At 49.9% G+C, this 18,067-nt stretch overlaps 1 protein-coding gene across 2 annotated transcripts in view; it reads left to right on the top strand.

Annotated features, from left to right (window-relative positions):
- Positions 1-12,001: 12,001 nt before the first annotated feature.
- MLLT1 (MLLT1 super elongation complex subunit) overlaps positions 12,002-18,067 on the top strand; it is a 34,309-nt gene continuing 28,243 nt past the window's right edge. The window contains exons 1-2 of one of the 2 annotated variants that reach the window (XM_059489692.1): positions 12,002-12,149; positions 16,323-16,503. In XM_059489692.1, coding sequence (XP_059345675.1) covers positions 12,138-12,149; positions 16,323-16,503 — 193 coding nt within the window. In that variant the 5' untranslated portion in view covers positions 12,002-12,137. Of the gene's footprint in view, positions 12,150-14,522; positions 14,660-16,322; positions 16,504-18,067 lie in introns of those variants that run through there. The other variant, XM_059489691.1, reaches the window with a different exon arrangement.

The following is an 18,067-nucleotide window of genomic DNA, read 5'->3' on the forward strand; positions in this document are numbered from 1 at the left end:
AATATCACAGAGCAAAGGGTGAAAAATACCATTATTGTCCTCTTTCTGCCTCTTACCCACCACAAAACATTTTTACGAGGATCAAATAAAAATTTCCAGGCACAAACCCTTCAGCCATTTGGATTTGCCCTCATAATTTTGCTCCTCACAAGTTCAACGCCCCTGACATTGCCTGTGACCTGCAGAGAGCTGGGCCGTGCCCCTCTTCCCCTGGGATGGTGTCACCAAATAAATAACTTTATATCCATATGCAAATGATTGCTGTTTTCAAGCTGTTCCCCAGCGACCTCACACCCTGCTCAGACTGTGCAGGAATATGTTTCCCACATATGTCAGATGTTTTGTGACACATTTCACAGGGATTTAAAATAGATCTCCTGGCCTATAAAAATGCCCAGGCACCCAAACCAAGCAGCCTGCACCTGCACGGGTTGCCCTTCCAAAACTGTGTGAAATGGGCCCAAATGGATTGTATCCTTTATCCAGCTTAAATATTGATGGTTTATAACTTTATAGTGAAGTGGATTCACTCATGGGAGGGATTTACCTGTTTATTTGATGGCTGAGTAACAAAGGGAAAGAATTTGTTACAGCTTTGCTTCCACAGTGACAGCTCTGAATCCTCCCTGTGTTGGTCAAAACAGTGTTTGTCACATGTGTTTGTCACTTTATATTCCAGCCTGACTCCCTTGAAACTGCACTGGCCGTGCTTTTGTGCAACAAAATCCAGCTCCAGGGTGTTTGAGATGTGCCACGCTGCTAAAAAATGGCTTTGCTGCAATCAGGGGCACTCCTGTCTCTCACAGGTAGCGATGGCACTGATAAAGCTGCAGTTTCAGTGGGCTGAATTTCAGCATGGCAGTGCCAGCCAAATGCCCTGAGTCACAGCACGTTGGCATAGCCCCCACTGCAGCGTGGGGCACTATCTGAGCTGGCACAGCACCTGAGCCAGGTAGAGCAGGGGGCATTTGCATGCATTTGCATATGTGGCAACCCCTCCTGCAGTTGCTGTGCAGACAGGTGAAAGCTCTTTTGACACCATTCCAGAAAAAAACAGTTTAGTGGAATCTATTATGGGAGCAGCTGACCCAGAGTCCACCAAAAAAAAAAAAATTTCTTAATAATTTTGTTCAATCCCAGAATCAATCCCAATGGTTCAGATCATTGAGTCCAGTCACTAACCCAGCGCCACCACCTCCTAAACCATGTCCTGCAGTTGCTGTGAAAGCTCTTTTTGCACCATTCCAGAAAAAAACAGTTTAGTGGAATCTATTATGGGAGCAGCTGACCCAGAATCCACAAAAAAAAATTCAGAAATTCTTAATAATTTCATTCAATCCCAGTGGTTCAGATCATTGAGCCCAGCCACTAAGTGCCACCACCACTTAAACCATGTCCTGCAGTTGCTGTGCAGACAGGTGAAAACTCTTTTTGCACCATTCCAGAAAAAAAAAACAGTTTAGTGGAATCTATTATGGGAGCAGCTGACCCAGAATCCACAAAAAAAAAACAAAAAACCAGAAATTCTTAATAATTTCATTCAATCCCAGTGGTTCAGATCATTGAGCCCAGCCACTAACTCAGCACCACCACTCAAACCATGTCCCCAGGGGCCACATCCAAAGGTTTTTGAACACTTGAGTAATGGTGATTCCACCACTGCCCTGGGCAGCCCATTCCAATGCTTTACAACCCTTTCTGTGAGGAAATTTTCACAATATCCAACCTAAATCTCCCCTGGACCAACCTGAGGCTGGATTTTGTCCTGTTTCTTGCTCCCTACATGGCTGCACTCTGCTGTCAGGGAGCTGTGGAGAACCAAAAGGTCCCTCCTGAGCCTCATTTTCTCCAGGCTGAGGTTTGGAATTTTAAAGGTTCTGGAAAAGCAGCTCCAGGAGCTCTGGTTTTGTCTCACAATGTGCTCTGAGTGCAGAGAGCATCACACAGCACCAGGCTGGGGATCCACTGCCCTTGGAAAACAGCAGTGGCTCTCAAAGGCCCCAGGCTGAATTCCTGGGGTTGGAAATGGCAGAAACAGCAGTGCCAAGAGGAGAAGGCTCCACACAAGGTGAGAAGAGCTCAGGATGCTCAGAAGCAGGGCAAGCATGAGGATGCAGCCACTGGGCTGCCACCTTAGAGCCCTAGGAAGCTCCCAGCACTGGGAGGGCCTTGGAGAGCTCCTGTCTCAGTGCATTTGTAGAATCATGGAATGGTTTGGGTTGGAAGGGACTTTAAAGCCCATCCAGGCCACCCCTCCATGGGCAGGGACACTTTCCACCATTCCAGGTATCTCCAAACCCCACCCAACCTGGATTTGGACACTTCCAGGGACGGGACAGCCACAGCCAATCCCTACTCACTATTGGGCTCTTCAACCCAGAACACAGCTCAGAACAGGGCTAGACTTTGGTCTGGTTAGACTTTGGTGCTGGTCAGACTTCTCCACTGATCTCCTTCTGTCATGTACTACTTTTCAAGCTATTTTTTCCCCCTCATCTGGTATTTTTCAGTAGCCTGAAGTTTACCCTGCTGAAGGTGACAGTCCCCGGTCACAAGGTGGCCTCTCTCTCTCAGCACATGGGCACCTCTCAAAGCCTTTGGCAGCCCTGTGCAGAGCAGACATGGATTTCAGCAGTGAATCTCCCTCTCTGCCATTGTCCAAAAATGTGTTTGCTCCAGTGGCCACATGAGGTGCCTGGGCCCATCCTCGTGCCAGCAGTTTGTGTTCAGCCTGGGGCAAATCCAGCTGGTAAAATTCTCCCTGTGGCAGGTCTGGCCAGGCTGTTACATCACTTGGCCAAAGCTGACCCCTGTGTGCAGAGCACCAGAGGAAATCCCTGTCAGGATCTCTAGCTGCTCACAGTGACCCCAAGAAAAGTTAGAAAGTCTCTTTTCCCAGCCCAGCGCCTGAAGAAGGAGTCAGAGTCTTCATTTCTTGGTCTCATGGTTGTTTATTGTATCTTATCTATAAAATTCTTTCTCCTATCCTGCTCAGCAAGACAGTCCAGGCACTCTGCCTGCCCCCAGGGCAGTGTTATGTCTTCATACTAAAAACTACGTGTACAATGTTTACAATTACTTCCCAATACCTCTCACCTGTGTTAGACAGTGAGCTTCTACTCTAAACCAATCTAAAAGTGCCAACATCACAGCAAAAGACGGAGGCCAAGAAGAAGAAGAAGGAGAAAGGCTGGACATGCCCAGTTCCCTCCATCTTGCCCCCTGAATCCCCATTCTAAAAACCCCAAAAATCTCTTTTTTCACCCCTTTTTCATTCTACTTAAACTGTTGTGGCTTGCTGATCTTCATATAAGGTTGGTCATTTTTTCCACAGGTTATAATCAAACCCACAGGTGTTTTGGGCTCTGTGCCAGGGTCTCTGAGCCCCCTGGCAGGGATCTTGGCAGTCCAGGACAGCCAGAGAGATGTCCTGAATTCTGACACCACTGGAGCTTGTTGCTCCGGCCATTGTTGATATTTACCATTCCCAACTTGTGCCAACATTGCAGCAGAAGATGGAGGCCAAGAAGAAGAAGGAGGAGAAAGGCTGGACATGCCCAGTTCCCTCCATCTTGCCCCCTGAATCCCCATTCTAAAAATCCCAAAATCTATTTTTTTACCCCGTAACTTCACTATTATTCTACCTAAACTGTCGTGGCTTGCTGATCTTCATCTAAGGTTGGTAATTTGCTCCATGGGTCATAATCAAACCCACAGGGGTTTTGGGCTCTGTGCCAGGGTCTCTGAGCCCCCTGGCAGGGGTCTGGGCAGTCCAGGACAGCCAAAGGGATGTCCTGAATTCCCTTCCTGAATTCTGACACCACTGGAGCTTGTTGCTCTGGCCATTATTGATATCTGCCATTCCCAACTTGCGCCACCATCACAGCAGAAGATGGAGGCCAAGAAGAAGAAGAGAGGCTGCACATGCCCAGATTCCTCCATCTTGCCTCCTGAACCCCCATAGCAAAACCCCTAAAATCTACTTTTCCACCCCATGGTAACTTCACTGTTATTATACCTAACCTGTTGTGGCTTGCTGATCTTCACACAAGGTTGGAAACAATCAAACCCACAGGTGTTCTGGGCTCTGTGCCAGGGTCTCTGAGCCCCCTGGCAAGGTCTTTGTCCTCCTGGATGTTCTGGGCTCCCACAGAAGGCGGCCTCACCTCAATAGCCAGCGGGACAGGATTGATGGGTGTCACTTCAGCAGCCCATTATAATGCCAAGCTCACCTTTGGTGTTAATGAGGCCCCTTCATTAGGAGCCTGGAGCAGAGGGGTCAGGGGCTGAATGGTGACAGGCTCCTTTCTCCCCCAGCAATCTGGTGCTGCTCATTCAGAACTGGGTCACGTTAGTGGAGCAGTTCCAGTTTGTGCTGCCCATGTTGCATCTGCAAGGGACGTGATGTGTTTGGGACTATTCATCTGGCTCTTTTCACCAGCACTAAATACCCAGAAAGAATAAAATAAATTCTCATTGTGTTCCCACTTACTAAGAAAATTTTCCCTCTTCCTTCTGGTTCAGGGGGTTATTGTACATTTAAATCCTTCTGCGTTTTTCAGTAGCTATAGCATGCTATAATTTAGATTTTCCTCAGGCACAAAAGAACTTAGTTAAGCTAAACTGTATTACAGTGTGGGTTGGGTTTTTTTACAAAGTCCTTCATTAATAAGGAGCTAAAGAATTTCCAAGCTGTCTGTAATTTTTCCCAGATGCAGCTAGTAGTTGCTAGGAGTATCTTTTTGGCAATCAGAGTTTTTGGTTATTAACAATCTGGGCTTTTGCTACACTCCACCAGTGTTAAATATGTTCTGTGAACGCTGCAGTGTGGAGTGTGAACTGCAGAAGGGGAAAGCAGACACCAGGCACAAGAAAATCATTTCTCAGAAGAATAAACACTGCTGGGGTTCACAGCTGATTGAAACAGGATTCCCTGCAGGGATCCCAGTGTTGATTAACAAACCAGGAGCCAGCGTGGCTGCAGCCCTCACTCACAGCTTCTCCTGTCACCCTGAGGTGACCCTGTGCCAGACACAGACCAGAGCAGCACCCAGGTCCCCCCAGAAGAACCAAATCCTCCCTCAGCTTCAGGGTCAGGACATTTTCACAGGCAGCACACAAGGAGGTGATGCTGGGGTTGGCAAAGCTTTGGTCCACACCAGGAGAAAGATCTCTGCCCCTTCTTACTTAAATATCACCAATTCTGGGTTTCAGCTGCAGCTTTGTTCATCCTGGGAGCACCACAGAGCACTTGGCTTTGCAGAAGTGGGTGAAGGCCACCATAATCATTTTGCAGCTGTCAGAGAAGTCACTGACACCCAGAACCTGAGGATCTTTCCACTCAAGCACATTGCACAAAGTGGGAGAGTGAATTTTCTCACAGAAACCCTGCTCAAACGAGAGGTTTGTGTCCTAATCTTTAAATCCTTTTGAGCTATTACAAGATGATAATTTTCCTGCACTGCCTGGTTCTTTCCATGCTGGAATCAGCCTTGCTTGTTCCCTGGCTGGTGTCCAAGCCACTCAGAGCCCAGTCTGACCACAGAAGTCGTGGTTTTAGTGCAAGAGTGGAAGCAGGGAAGGCTGCAACTAAATTAGTAATGAGAAAATAATAATGAATGATGAAAAACACTGAAACAAACTTGTTCCTCCAGAGACAGGAAGGGCAAGCCACAAGCACAGACATATGAAACCATGACAGGGACTTGCAGTCGATGTATGGCTGATGTACAGCCCACCTCACAGCGATGCTAAACTCACAGGAATGAATTTTTGCTGGAAAATGAGCAATTCAGGCATTTTGGGCTGCATGAGGATGGTCTGGAGGGGCTGCTGGGGAGGGTGGGGGCTGTGTGTGAGGGGTCAGTGTGTTCCTGCAGAGAAAGGGAGCCAGGGGAGGGAGGAGCTGCCTTGAGGGACAGTTTTGTTTCATCCCAAGAGCAGGGTGGGCTCTGCCAGTCTGGTGGCTGTGGGGACATCTGAATGTGGGCTGCTCTGTCAGGACTTTACCCACCAGGACTCACCTGATCTCAGTGCCCCAGTTGCTGCCTCCTTTGCTCACATTCCCCAGGAAAAACCACGTTCAAGCATCCCTGTGTGCACAGGCAGGAGGGAGAAAGATCATCTGCTGCTCACATCATCCCAAGAACTGGGGTGGGATCTGTCAGTCTGGTGGCTGTGGGGACACTTGGGCTGCTCTATCAGGACTTTACCCACCAGGACTCACCTGATCTCAGTGCCCCAGTTGCTGCCTCCTTTGCTCACACTTCTCAGGAACAGCCACGTTCAAGCATCCCAGTGTGCACAGGCAGGAGGGAGAAAGATCATCTGCTGCTCAGATCATCCCATGAACAGGGTGAGCTCTGCCAGTCTGGTGGCTGTGGGGACACCTGAGTGTGGGCTGCTCTGTCAGGACTTTACCCACCAGGACTCACCTGATCTCAGCAATTCAGTTGCTGCCTCCTTTGCTCACACTCCAGGAACAGCCACGTTCAAATATCTGAGAGTGCACAAGCAGGAGAGAGAAAGAACGTGTTGTCCTTTCCCAGGGCTGGAACCTGGGAAAACACCCCTGAAATCTTTCCCATCCCTGGCCGAGGCAGGGATAAGTGCAGTGCAAAGTCTTTTTTCCACTTTATTTTCCATCATCCCCAACTCTCACGGGACAGAACCAGCCCTTGGCATGGTCCCCCTACCATGGGCCAAGCCAGATTAAACACACACCTTTCAGTCTGAGACAAGGATCTTTGAGGCAAGACTCTGGAAAGAAAAATAAAATAGAAAAAAAAATACCCCCAAACAAAAATGAAGGAGAGCGGTCGTGCCTCATTTGCATATTTGAATATGCAAATAAGGAGTGTTTCTTATCCATTGGCACTGGCCCTACTGTAGATGGCAGCAGCACAGCGGATCTCTGCCAGCATCCAGTGCCACAAAGAAAAACGCTAATTGGATTTGCAGACGCTGATTGCAAAGCCCAGAAGTTGCTGGAATAGGTATAAAGAAGCAGGAGCTCAGCCCACGGCTGCCTCGGGTGCGAAGGCACTCGGCTGACAGCTCGTTAGCTCGAGATCTCCCTGCAAAATGAGGAGTTTGGAGAAGCCTGGATGGCTGCTGGCTCTGGCATCCCCAAAACTCCCAAAGAGCCTGGCAAATTTTCTACCCTTGGCTGTGATTTTTTTGTTTTTTTTTTCTTTTTGAGGGGAGCTTGAAAAGAAAATCGGGGTGGGTTTGATCAGTGGTTGTGCTGGAAACAGTTCAGGCTGGGAACTGCTAGCAGAGCAAAGGCTGGTTCTAGGAATTTCTCTCCTTGAGTGTTTTTGCAGTTGAATGTAAAGAGCCACCCCAGCACATTTTAAATTAACCCATTCACGCCACTTCATCAAATATCCTGAGCTGGAAGGGATCCACAGGATCAGCAAAGTCCTGCTCCAACTGCTTGTCCCAGCAGAGAGTGCTTGGAGCACCAGGTGGTGCTTACCCCAAATGGGACACCCCAAATTGTAAACTAAAAATGTTGTTTAATGCCCAATTATTGAGTGGCCAGAGAAGCTGAGACACCTGGCTGTGGGTTTCCCACCTTGGAAGTGTCCAAGTTCTTGCTCAGATCCTGGCCCTGAAAGCTGGAGGAGTGACCTGTGTCCAAACCAGAAGTGGGATGAGCTGGAAGTGATCAGCAAAGCCCAGCTCCAACTGCTTGTCCCAGCAGAGAGTGCTTGGGGCAAAAGAGAGTGCTTACCCCAAATGGAACACCCCAAATTGTTCAGTAAAATGTGGTTTAATGCCCAATTATTGGCTGCCAGAGAAGTTGAGGCACCTGGCTGTGGGTTTCCCATCTTGGAAGTGTCCAACTTCTTGCTGAGATCCTGAAAGCTGGAGGAGTGACCTGTGTCCAAACCAGAAGTGGGGTGAGCTGGAAGGGATCCACAGGATCAGCAAAGCCCAGCTCCAACTGCTTGTCCCAACTGCAGAGAATGCTTGGAGCACCAGGTGGTGCTTACCCCAAACAGGACACCCCAAATTGTTCACTAAAAATGTGGTTTAATGCCCAATTATTGGGCTGCCAGAGAAGCTGAGACACCTGGCTATGTGTTTTCCCCATCTTGGAAGTGTTCAAGTTCTTGCTCAGATCCTGAAAGCTGAAGCAGTGACCCATTCCAAACCAGAAGTGGGATGAGCTGGAAGTGATCAGCAAAGCCCAGCTCCAACTGCTTGTCCCAGCAGAGAGTGCTTGGAGCAAAAGAGAGTGCTTACCCCAAATGGGACACCCCAAATTTTTCAGGAAAAATGTGGTTTAATGCCCAATTATTGGCTGCCAGAGAAGTTGCGGCACCTGGCTATGTGTTTTCCCCATCTTGGAAGTGTCCAAGTTCTTGCTCAGATCCTGGCCCTGAAAGCTGGAGGAGTGACCCATGTCCAAACCAGAAGCTGTGTCCTGCACTGGGAAAGCACAAAAACAACCATTAACATCAGGCTGGGCAAAAATGAAAGCATGGGGAAATTGCCATTGAAGGAAATGAAAACAAAAAGCAAATTCTAACAACATTTCAGAGGAAGAAATGGGGAATTTTTAAAAAAAAAGCTCAGGGTCTGGTATGTCTGAACATCTTCTCTTGCACAAGGTGGAAATTCATTGCACAAGGTGGAAATTCAGCAGAACAAGAGCAAACTTGGGAAAGATGAAGACATTCCCAGGAAATATTCAGCCCTGGGAGCACGTAACCACCAAGCACTGTGATGAGGCTGGGAGTGAATAGCCAAGACGGGGAGGTAGAAAATAAAAAGATTTACACCCGAGAGTCACGTGCATGGGAATAATGTCCACAATTAAAGATATCAATGAGAACTCCCAGAGAATGAGGCCCTTTCTCAGTGGAGAAGAAAAGGGACTGTCCAAGGAGATGTCTCTTGGGACTGCATCAGACAGAAACATGGAAAATTAAAACCAGAGCACTTAAAGGAACCCAAATCAGGCTCTTTTTTGTTGTTGTTGTTGTTAACTGAAGCGGTGAAGCGTTTTGCTTGGCTAATATCCCTCTATCAGGTTGATGAGGTAAAGTGGCTCTTTAGAACGATTTGGGAACCGATTAATCCTTGCCTGTGGCGATGAGGCAGCGGCACACAGAGTTATTGGCTTAACACGGGGGGTTTGCTGCTGCCTCGCAGAGATCAACAAACTATTTCAAACAGGAAAGCTGCACGGGGAAAAATTCTGAGAGAGTTCGCTCGGAAACGGTCACCAATTGCGTTTGTAAAGATTTCGCGGAGTTGTTTTAGGGCTGGTAAAATTGAGAGGTGTAAGTTGTCACTTAAAATTCTTAAAAAAGGAAAAAAAAAAAAAAACGGATGAAACTCGCCCCGGGAGGGAGAAAGAGGGGGGAGAGGGGGAAGGAAGGCGGGAAGGGGAAGGGAACTGCAGGGGAATGAGGGACAAAGGGGAGAAGTGAGGGAAGTGAAGGGGAAATGGGAGCTGAGAGGAAATGTGGGAGAATGAGGGGAATAATGAGGGGGAAATGGTGGGGGGGAAAGGAGAGAAAGTGAAGGGAAAATGAGGGAGAGTGAGGGGAAAAAAGAGAGAAAGGGAGAGGAAAATGAGGGAGAGTGAGGGGAAAAAAGAAAGAAACTGCGGGGAAACTGAGGGGTAAAAGAGAGAAAGTGAGGGGAAAATGAGAGGAAAAAGGAGAGAAACCAAGGGGAAAATGAGGGGGGAAAAGAGAGAAATTGAGGGGAAAATGAGGGAGAGTGAGGGGAAAAAAGAAAGAAACTGAGGGGAAAATGAGGGGGGAAAAAGAGAGAAAGTGAGGGGAAAATGAGAGGGAAAAGGAGAGAAACCAAGGGGAAAATGAGGGGAAAATGAGGGGGGGAAAGAGAGAAATTGAGGGGGAAATGAGGGAGAGTGAGGGGAAAAAAGAAAGAAACTGCGGGGAAACTGAGGGGGAAAAAGAGAGAAAGTGAGGGGAAAATGAGAGGAAAAAGGAGAGAAACCAAGGGGAAAATGAGGGAGAGTGAGGGGGGGAAAAGGAGAGAAACTGAGGGGAAAATGAGGGGGAAAAAGAGAGAAATTGAGGGGAAAATGAGGGAGAGTGAGGGTAAAAAAGAAAGAAACTGAGGGGAAAATGAGGGGGAAAAAAAAGAAACTGAGGGGAAAATGAGCAAGAGTGTGGGGGAAAAGGAGAGAAACTGAGGGGAACATGAGGGAGAGTGAGGGGGAAAAGGAGAGAAACAGAGGGGGAAAAAAGAGAAAAATTGAGGGAGAGTCAGGGGAGAAAATGAGAGAAATTGAGGGGAAAATGAGGGGAAAAAAGAGAAACTGAGGGGAAAATGAGCAAGAGTGAGAGGAAAAAGGAGAGAAACTGAGGGGAAAATGAGAAAATAAACTCAGGGGAAAATGAGGGGGAGTGAGGGGAAAATGGAGAGAAATTGAGGGGAAAATCAGGGAGAGTGAGGGGGGAAAAAGAGAGAAACTGAGGGGGAAAGGAGTGAGAGTGAGGGGAAAAGAGGAAACTGAGAGGCAAAATGAAGGGGACTGAGAGGAAAGGATGAGGGCAATGAGGGTGAGAGGAAAATGGAAACTGAGAGGAAATGTGTGAGACAGAGGGGAGAAATGAGGAAGATTAAGGAGGAAAATCTGGGAGACTGAGGGGGAAAAAAATGAGGAAGACCAAAGGGAAAAGGAGATAAATGGAGGGAAACTTGAGGGGAAGATGTGTGAGACAAGGGGAAAATGGAAACTTAAGAGGAAATGTGGGAGATTGAAAGAAAATGAGGGGGAAAATGAGAAAAAGTGAGGGAAAAATGAGAGAGGGTGGGGGGAAAGGAGAGAAGCTGAAAGAAAATGAGATTGAGGGAGGAAATGAGAGAAAACATGGGATACTGCAGGGAAAATAGAAACTGAGGGGGACATGAGGGAGACTAAGGAGAAAAGGGGAGATAAAGAGGGGGGAATGAGAGAAACTGAAAGAAAATGAGGGAGACCAAGGAAAAAAGAGGGAAAGGTGCAAAACAGAAAGAAAAAGGAGGAACACCAAGGGTAAAATGGAAACTGAAAGAAAATGTGGGAGATTGGTGGGAGAAATGAGGGAGACTGAGAGGAAAAGGAAATAAATGTAAAAATGAGAATGTGGGCAATTGAAGCAAGAGAGAGCAAAGGAAAAATGAAGGAGAACAAGGGAGAATAAAGGAGTGAGGGAAAAGGGGGGAGAACAAGAGCAAACGAGAGAAACTGAGGGGAAACGAGAGACAGGCAGGAGGAAAAGGGGAGCACTGAGGGAAAATGAAAGACAACGAGAGGAAAAATGAGACGGGGGAACGTGAGGGAGACAAGGAGAGAAAAAAGGCGCAGGAAGGAGCGAGGCTGCGGAGAACAAGGCGAGCCCTGCCCGGCCATCCTGGGCTATCGGGACCTGCGGCTTCCCTCGTTCTCCCTTGTTCCCACCTCATTCGTGTCGGGAATTCACACACCGCCGGGGGAAACGTGGACCGAGGGCGGTATGGGAGGAGAAGGGGCGGGATGGCGCGGCCGGGAGCGCACGGCGAGGCCCACACGCTTGCTCCCTGTGTTGGCTGTGCACTAAGGGGAACACCGGGGGGAACAGAAGCGGGGACAGCACCGGGACGGCGGCCAGAGCGGAGCCGCCGCCACATCGCCCCACACGGGGCTGGGAGGGGGGGGGGGGGGCAGACCCCGCTCCCGCCCCCCGCCTGACCCACTGCGCTGACCCCGCCCACGGACCCGCCCACTCCGCAGCCCGCCCGCCGCTCATTGGTGGATACACCTGTCCATAATGGGTAGGAGGGCGGGGCCGCGCCCCGCGGCGTGCGGCGCGCGGGCATTGGCGGCGCGCGGGGGCCGCTGTGGCGCTGAGGCGGTTTCCGGTTCCGCGGGGCGGGCGCGGGGCTGGCGCTGCCTGTGAGTGACACACAATGAGGCGGGCGGCGGGGCCGTGAGGGGCCGCGACCGAGCAGGCGGCGGCCGAGGAGGTGGGGAGGGGGGTGGGGGGGACGGACAGAGCGGCTTCGCTCGTGGACTGAGCGGGGGAAGAGATTCTCTCTCCCCCCCCGCCCCGTCGACCGGGCAGCGAAACCGCCGCGGCGGCGGGAGCGAGCGAGCGGGGCCCGCGGCGCTGCTGTGCCCAGCCATGGACAATCAGGTGAGGGGAGCGGCCGCGGCGCGCTGCCAGAGGGGTGGGGCGGTGCCGCCCCCCCCCCCCTCAGAGGGGGGGGCACGTAGGGGAGGGACCCCCGGGAATGGGCCCTGAATGGGGGGGGCGCCCCTGTCCTCGGGAAGGGGGGGGCTGGGTGGCATCGCCCCCCTTTGGGGGGGTGTATCTGCTCCTCACACCATCTTTGGGGGGCCCATCTCCTCCCAGCCTCTCATATTGGGGGGGTACGTGTCCTCCCCACACCCTTTAAAGGGGACACCTTCTCCCCATTCTCTTTGGGGGGGGCACACCTCCTCCCTAGTCGCTTTTGGGGGTTACATCTCCTCGTCAGTCACATTTGGGGGGCACACCTCCTCCTACCCACACCCTGTTGCGGGGGCACATCTCCTCTCCAATCCCCTTTGGGCAGCACACGTCCTCCTCGCACCCCTTTGTGGGGGCACACCTCCTCCTTACAACCCCCATTTAGGGGGCACGTCTCCTTTCCACACCCTTTTGGGGGGCTGCAGATCCCCTCAATCCATTTTGCGGGGGAGGGGGGGTCACATCTCCTTCCCACCCCCCATTTGGGAAGCGTGCACACCTTCTCCCTTTTTGGGGGGGCACGTCTCCTTAATCCCATTTGGGGGGCACAGCTCTTCGTTCCCGCACCTTTTGCATAGGCACACCTCCTTCCCAATCCCATTTTTGGGGGGGGGCACACCTCCTCTCCACGCCCCATTTGGGAGGGGTACATTATCTCCCCAATCCCATTTAGGGGGGCACATCATTTGATGGGGACTCCTCCTTCCCACCCCGCATTTGGGGGTCACACCCCCTCCCCAGTCCCATTTTGGGGGGACACACCTTCTCCCCACACCCCATTTGGGGGACACACCTCCTCCACACCCCCCATTTCGGGGGGTACATCATTTCCCCAATCCCGTTTGGTGGGGTGTTCATCCTCTCCCCAATCCCATTTGAGGGGGCACACATCACACCCTTCATTTGATGGGTACTCCTCCTTCCCACCCAGCATTTGGGGGTCACACCCCTTCCCTAGTCCCATTTGGAGAACACACCTCCTCCACACTCCCCATTTTGGGGGGGTACATCATCCCCCCAATCCCATTTGGGGGGGCACACCTCCTCTCCATGCCCCATTTGGAGGACACACCTCCTCCACACTCCCCATTTTGGGGGGGTACATCATCTCCTCAATCCCATTTGGGGGGACACACCTCTTCCCCATGCCCCATTTGGGGGACACACCTTCTCCCCAATCCCATTTAGGGGGGCACATCACACCCGTCATTTGATGGGGACTCCTCCTTCCCACCCCATATTTTGGGGGTCCTAATCCCATTGATGGGGGGACACTCCCCACACCATTCTGGGGGGGTTTCAGCCTCTCCCCTCCGTGTGCGGCCGCTGCAGCCTCGCCCTCGGCGGGGGGGTGCGAGCAGCATTTCCCGCAAATTCCAGCCTGGGATTATTGCCGGGAAGGGTTAATGCCACCGGGAAGGGTTAATGCCACCCGGAGAGTCCCTGCGGGCCAGGGGGGTTCCAGGATGCGTGCGGGAAGTTTACCTGAGGTGATGGGGATGTGGGGATGCGGAACCTTTTGTGTGCGGGGTGAGGGTAACAGGTACCGGGCTGAGGTTCGGAACCGGCCCCGCTATCCCGGATTACACCCGCAGGAGTGGAATGGGAGCTGCTGATGGCTTTCAGGCAATTAGCACATCAAACAAAAACCAGAGCAGCCTTCAGAATGTTTATTGAGAAGTTGAAAGCCGGCTCCTTTGTATTATTACAAATTGTTTGAATAGGATCCTGATTTCCCTTTGTTGAGAGACACGCTTGGAAAAAAAAAAAAGGAAAAAAACCCCTCCATTTTCAGCGGAGCAACTTTGGATGCTGGTTATGTTGGGAGATCTTATTTTCAAATGTGTTTCAACTTCTGGCTTAATTCACAGCGATTGTTAATTGGAGCAGGGTGTGAGGAGTGCAGCAAGTACAACTTTCACTCTCAGTTAAACAGTTCTCTTTTATGTTTAATTTCGGTCTCTTCCACACAGCCCCATCTGGTTCTCAGCTCCAATTTCTCAGCCGTTTCAACTCGGAAAGGCAGATTTTGTAGCCTGACAGTCATTTGCACTTCTCAGGAGAGGGGTAGTAACTGGCAACAGTAGCAGGATTTAAAGGGTAATTACGGAATCGATAACGTGAGGCTGCGGCACGGGCTGGCTCAGGGGATGTGAGCGCTGTGGGAAGCATCCCAGATAAAGCCGGCCTGCAGGCACGCTCCGATGTGAGCTGAGGATTTCGGCAGGCTGGCTCCACAATGCTTTTGCAGCGTTGGAGGGAAGCACACCTTGCCTTTCTTCTCAGCCCTTAATGCGACATGAAAGAGCAGCCGGCCCTAGGCTCGGTTCTTAGCGCAGGAACGAGGTGGAGCTGCTGTAGATAAGCCTTAAGAACAGGAAAAAATGGCCTGCCAAGAGAACTTGCAGAGGAAGGTATCCCAAAGAAATGCTGCAGCAATAATGGTGAAGGAATTAACGAGATGAGTTTGTCCCCGAGCCTTAGGATTGATGTGTTGGGTGGCTGGAGGTATTTTGCTGTGAAGATTTAAGCTGCCTGAAAGAGTGTGTTAAGGCTTATGGTTGAAATTGGAACTGGACTGCAATTTGGGAGGTCAGGCTTTGATGCCTGGTGCTCTGCAGACCTCCTGTGAGAGCTTTTTACAAAGACAAGAAGGCTGAGATGGAGTCACTTGTGCTTTTCCAGCAAGTATTCACCATGCTCTGGGAAAAAACCTCGGCTTGGAGATACAAAGTGAGCATTAATTGTGCTCACACTCCTTGCTGCAGTTTGTCAGAGAGAAAATAAGGATGGTACTTTCCCTAAACATTGTCTGGAGCTCAGGAAGCTTTCTCTTTCCCTGCTCATTGTCTAACATGCCCTTGGTTTGGCTCCAGGTCAACATGTAATATAGGTAATGACAAATAATGCTGCCTCTCCCAATGGTAATTGGGACTTGCTAGGAAGAGCAAGACACTTATTTTCAAGCCTGAAGTGAAGAATGGGGTAGGGACTAAAACCAGCCTCTTTTTCTATGAGCCTCCTTGTGCTGTAGCTGGATTTTAGTAGATTTAGTTGGAATCACTGCTGCTGCTCTGGTTTGTGTAACAAATCTGCACAAAAGTTGGGTACCTTGAGTGTTTTTCTCTGTCTACAAACGTGGCTCTGATTGCCTTGATTTATTTTGTTGTCTGAATCCCATTTGCCTTTTCTCTGTTACATCTGTTTAATTCATTTCCTTTCTGCTGGCTGTGAAGTCTGCAATACTATGTGGATTTTCACCATTAATTTAATTTGGTTTTTAAGGCACTTAATGGGATTTTTGTGCTTTGAGCCTGATGTGGAATACACCTTCTCTGTTACTCAGTGGTCAGAGTAGGATTCAGGAGTGCAAATCAGAATTAGGTCAGTTTAGTGTTGGACATTGTACAGGCAGATATGTTAACTTGGTCTTTGAAAGTGAGATAATAAAATATATTTAGAACCATACAGGAAACATAATTTTCTTCTGGTGAGTGATATATTCTAGAGAATATCATAAACCACCAATTCAAAATCTGATTTTTCCTGTTTCAAGATGAGTTTTCTGTCAGTGCTGTGAATTCTGTAAGCTGTGAACATCAAGTTCTGTCTCTGACACTTTCTAGAAATAAAGATTCCTCAATTAGGACTTTGCTGACAATTTCACTGATAAGCGAGGCAGAGAAACCAATCCTTCTTTTAGAGCTGCTTTCTCTGCAATGTTAATATTAGGAAGAAAATAGGTATGAAATGGTGCTGGGAGTTATTTTTGTGGCAGCTTTGCCGTCCATAGCAGCCTGAGGTTGATCCCACATGGGGGGTGTTGTGTTCCTTGGGGGGTGTGGTGCCTTTAGGATGGTTTTGGGTTGTTGTCTGCTGATGGTTTTGGGTTGTTGTCTGCTGATGGTTTTGGGTTGTCTCTGCTGATGGTTTTGGGTTGTCTCTGCTGATGGTTTTGTGTTGTTGTCTGCTGATGGTTTTGTTTCTCTGTCCCCCGCAGTGCACGGTGCAGGTGAAGCTGGAGCTGATGGTTTTGGGTTCTCTGCTGATGGTTTTGTGTTCTCTGTCCCCTCACAGTGCACGGTGCAGGTGAAGCTGGAGCTGGGGCACCGGGCCCAGCTGCGCAAGAAGCCGACCACAGAAGGTTTCACCCATGACTGGATGGTGTTCGTGCGGGGCCCGGAGCAGTGCGACATCCAGCACTTCGTGGAGCGCGTCGTCTTCCGGCTGCACGAGAGCTTCCCAAAACCCAAGCGAGGTCAGAGGGGCTGTAAATGAGCCTTAATTGGTCTTATCTTAGGGCGAGCTATTGCAGCTCCAGAGCTCAGCCCCCAAGGGGACTGAGTGCCAGAGGCCAGCTCGATCACACCAAGGCCGCGGGTCAGCCCCTAGCAAGTAGGGAGATATTCGGCTCTTAGTGATCAGGCAGCTCTTATGATTTCAGCTTTGCTTGCTAGGTAGCTTGCCCTTGGCTTGAGGCTCCAGCAGACGGTAGAGAGAGGAGAAGGAGAGGACGCCGGCTGTTCCACGAGTATGGCTTTATTGGAGGGGTCCATGAAGGGTCTCAGCTCTTCTTCTGAGTTAGTAGGGGTACAGTATGCTACTTTTATACCCTTGGCCTAGATTCAATCCTGACCAATGGCAAAAGGTTAGAAGGACCATAAGTGACCAATAGTAGGGTTAACAAGATGTTGCCTTACATGGCTATAGGGATAGGTTATAGGGCGGATGTCCCTGGAGTCAGGAAGCTTCTCTGCTGCTGTGTCAGCATTCAGATTCTCCACGGGGCTGTGGCTAAACCTGAGGGTTTCACTACAGGGCTGGGCTTGCTTTATTTCTGTGAAAGAGCATTCTGCCAAGTCGAGGTTGTGTTCAACTGGCACTTTTCTGTGAAATATCTCCTTCAAAAGGAGAGAAATATCCATTGCGTGCAGTCCAGCTTGAACCTTTCCCCACTGTGCTTGAGAAAGGTCCCATTCTCCCTGACCTTTCTTCTGCTGAAAGGGCAGGAGGTGAGCTGCTTTCTCCTCTTATTTAAGCATTAGTATGTGCAGGTTCTCAAGACACAAGTGACAGCAGAAGATAGTTCATGTTACACAATGGGAAAGATGGGTTTGATTTGTTAAAATTCACCAGGAAAAGCTGGAAGCACATGAGAGATGCTCTGGGCTCAGATGTGTACTGGGTATGGAGAGTTTTGCAGATTCTTGCAATTTCTAGTCTCAGATGCCAGTTCAGGTGGCCTTAACCCAGCAGAAATCAATGCTGCCGTGGGGTGATGGTGTCTTTGCTGTACCTGCAAGCCCAGTGCAGTCATTGTGGTTGGGTTGGAGTGTTATTTTCTGACTTTGTTTTCTGTCTCTGTAGCAAAATGAACCTTATTCTTGGCATGGGGCAGCAAGAGCTCATGAGGTTGAGGTGGAGGAGCAGGAATTGCCCTTCTCAGGGGCAGTGCAGTTCCTCCTGTGTAGGATTGTGTAACTGGAGCTGCAGCATTAGTGCTTTAAGAAAGACAAGCTACCCCTGAGAATTGTTGTAATGTGCATTTCTGACAATAGTGCTTCAGGAGCAGGACACTCAGGGTGCCTTGGGACAGGCTGTGACATTGGGGATTTGTGGGACTCCACAAAGAAAGGAGCTGAGAGGTGCTCAGCATTCACAGAGTGTGACTCTGCTCTGTGTTGATAAAATCTCCTTCAAACTGCTCTGTTCAAACTGATGTGCGACAAGCAGGTGCAGGACTGAGCTGAAAGCTGATTTATAGAATGAAAATACAACCTGTGGGTTACACTTCTTGTCCTGTAGTGTAATTCATTTATTAC

This window comes from Ammospiza nelsoni, chromosome 27, assembly GCF_027579445.1.
Source record: "Ammospiza nelsoni isolate bAmmNel1 chromosome 27, bAmmNel1.pri, whole genome shotgun sequence".
Taxonomy (NCBI): Eukaryota; Metazoa; Chordata; class Aves; order Passeriformes; family Passerellidae; genus Ammospiza; species Ammospiza nelsoni.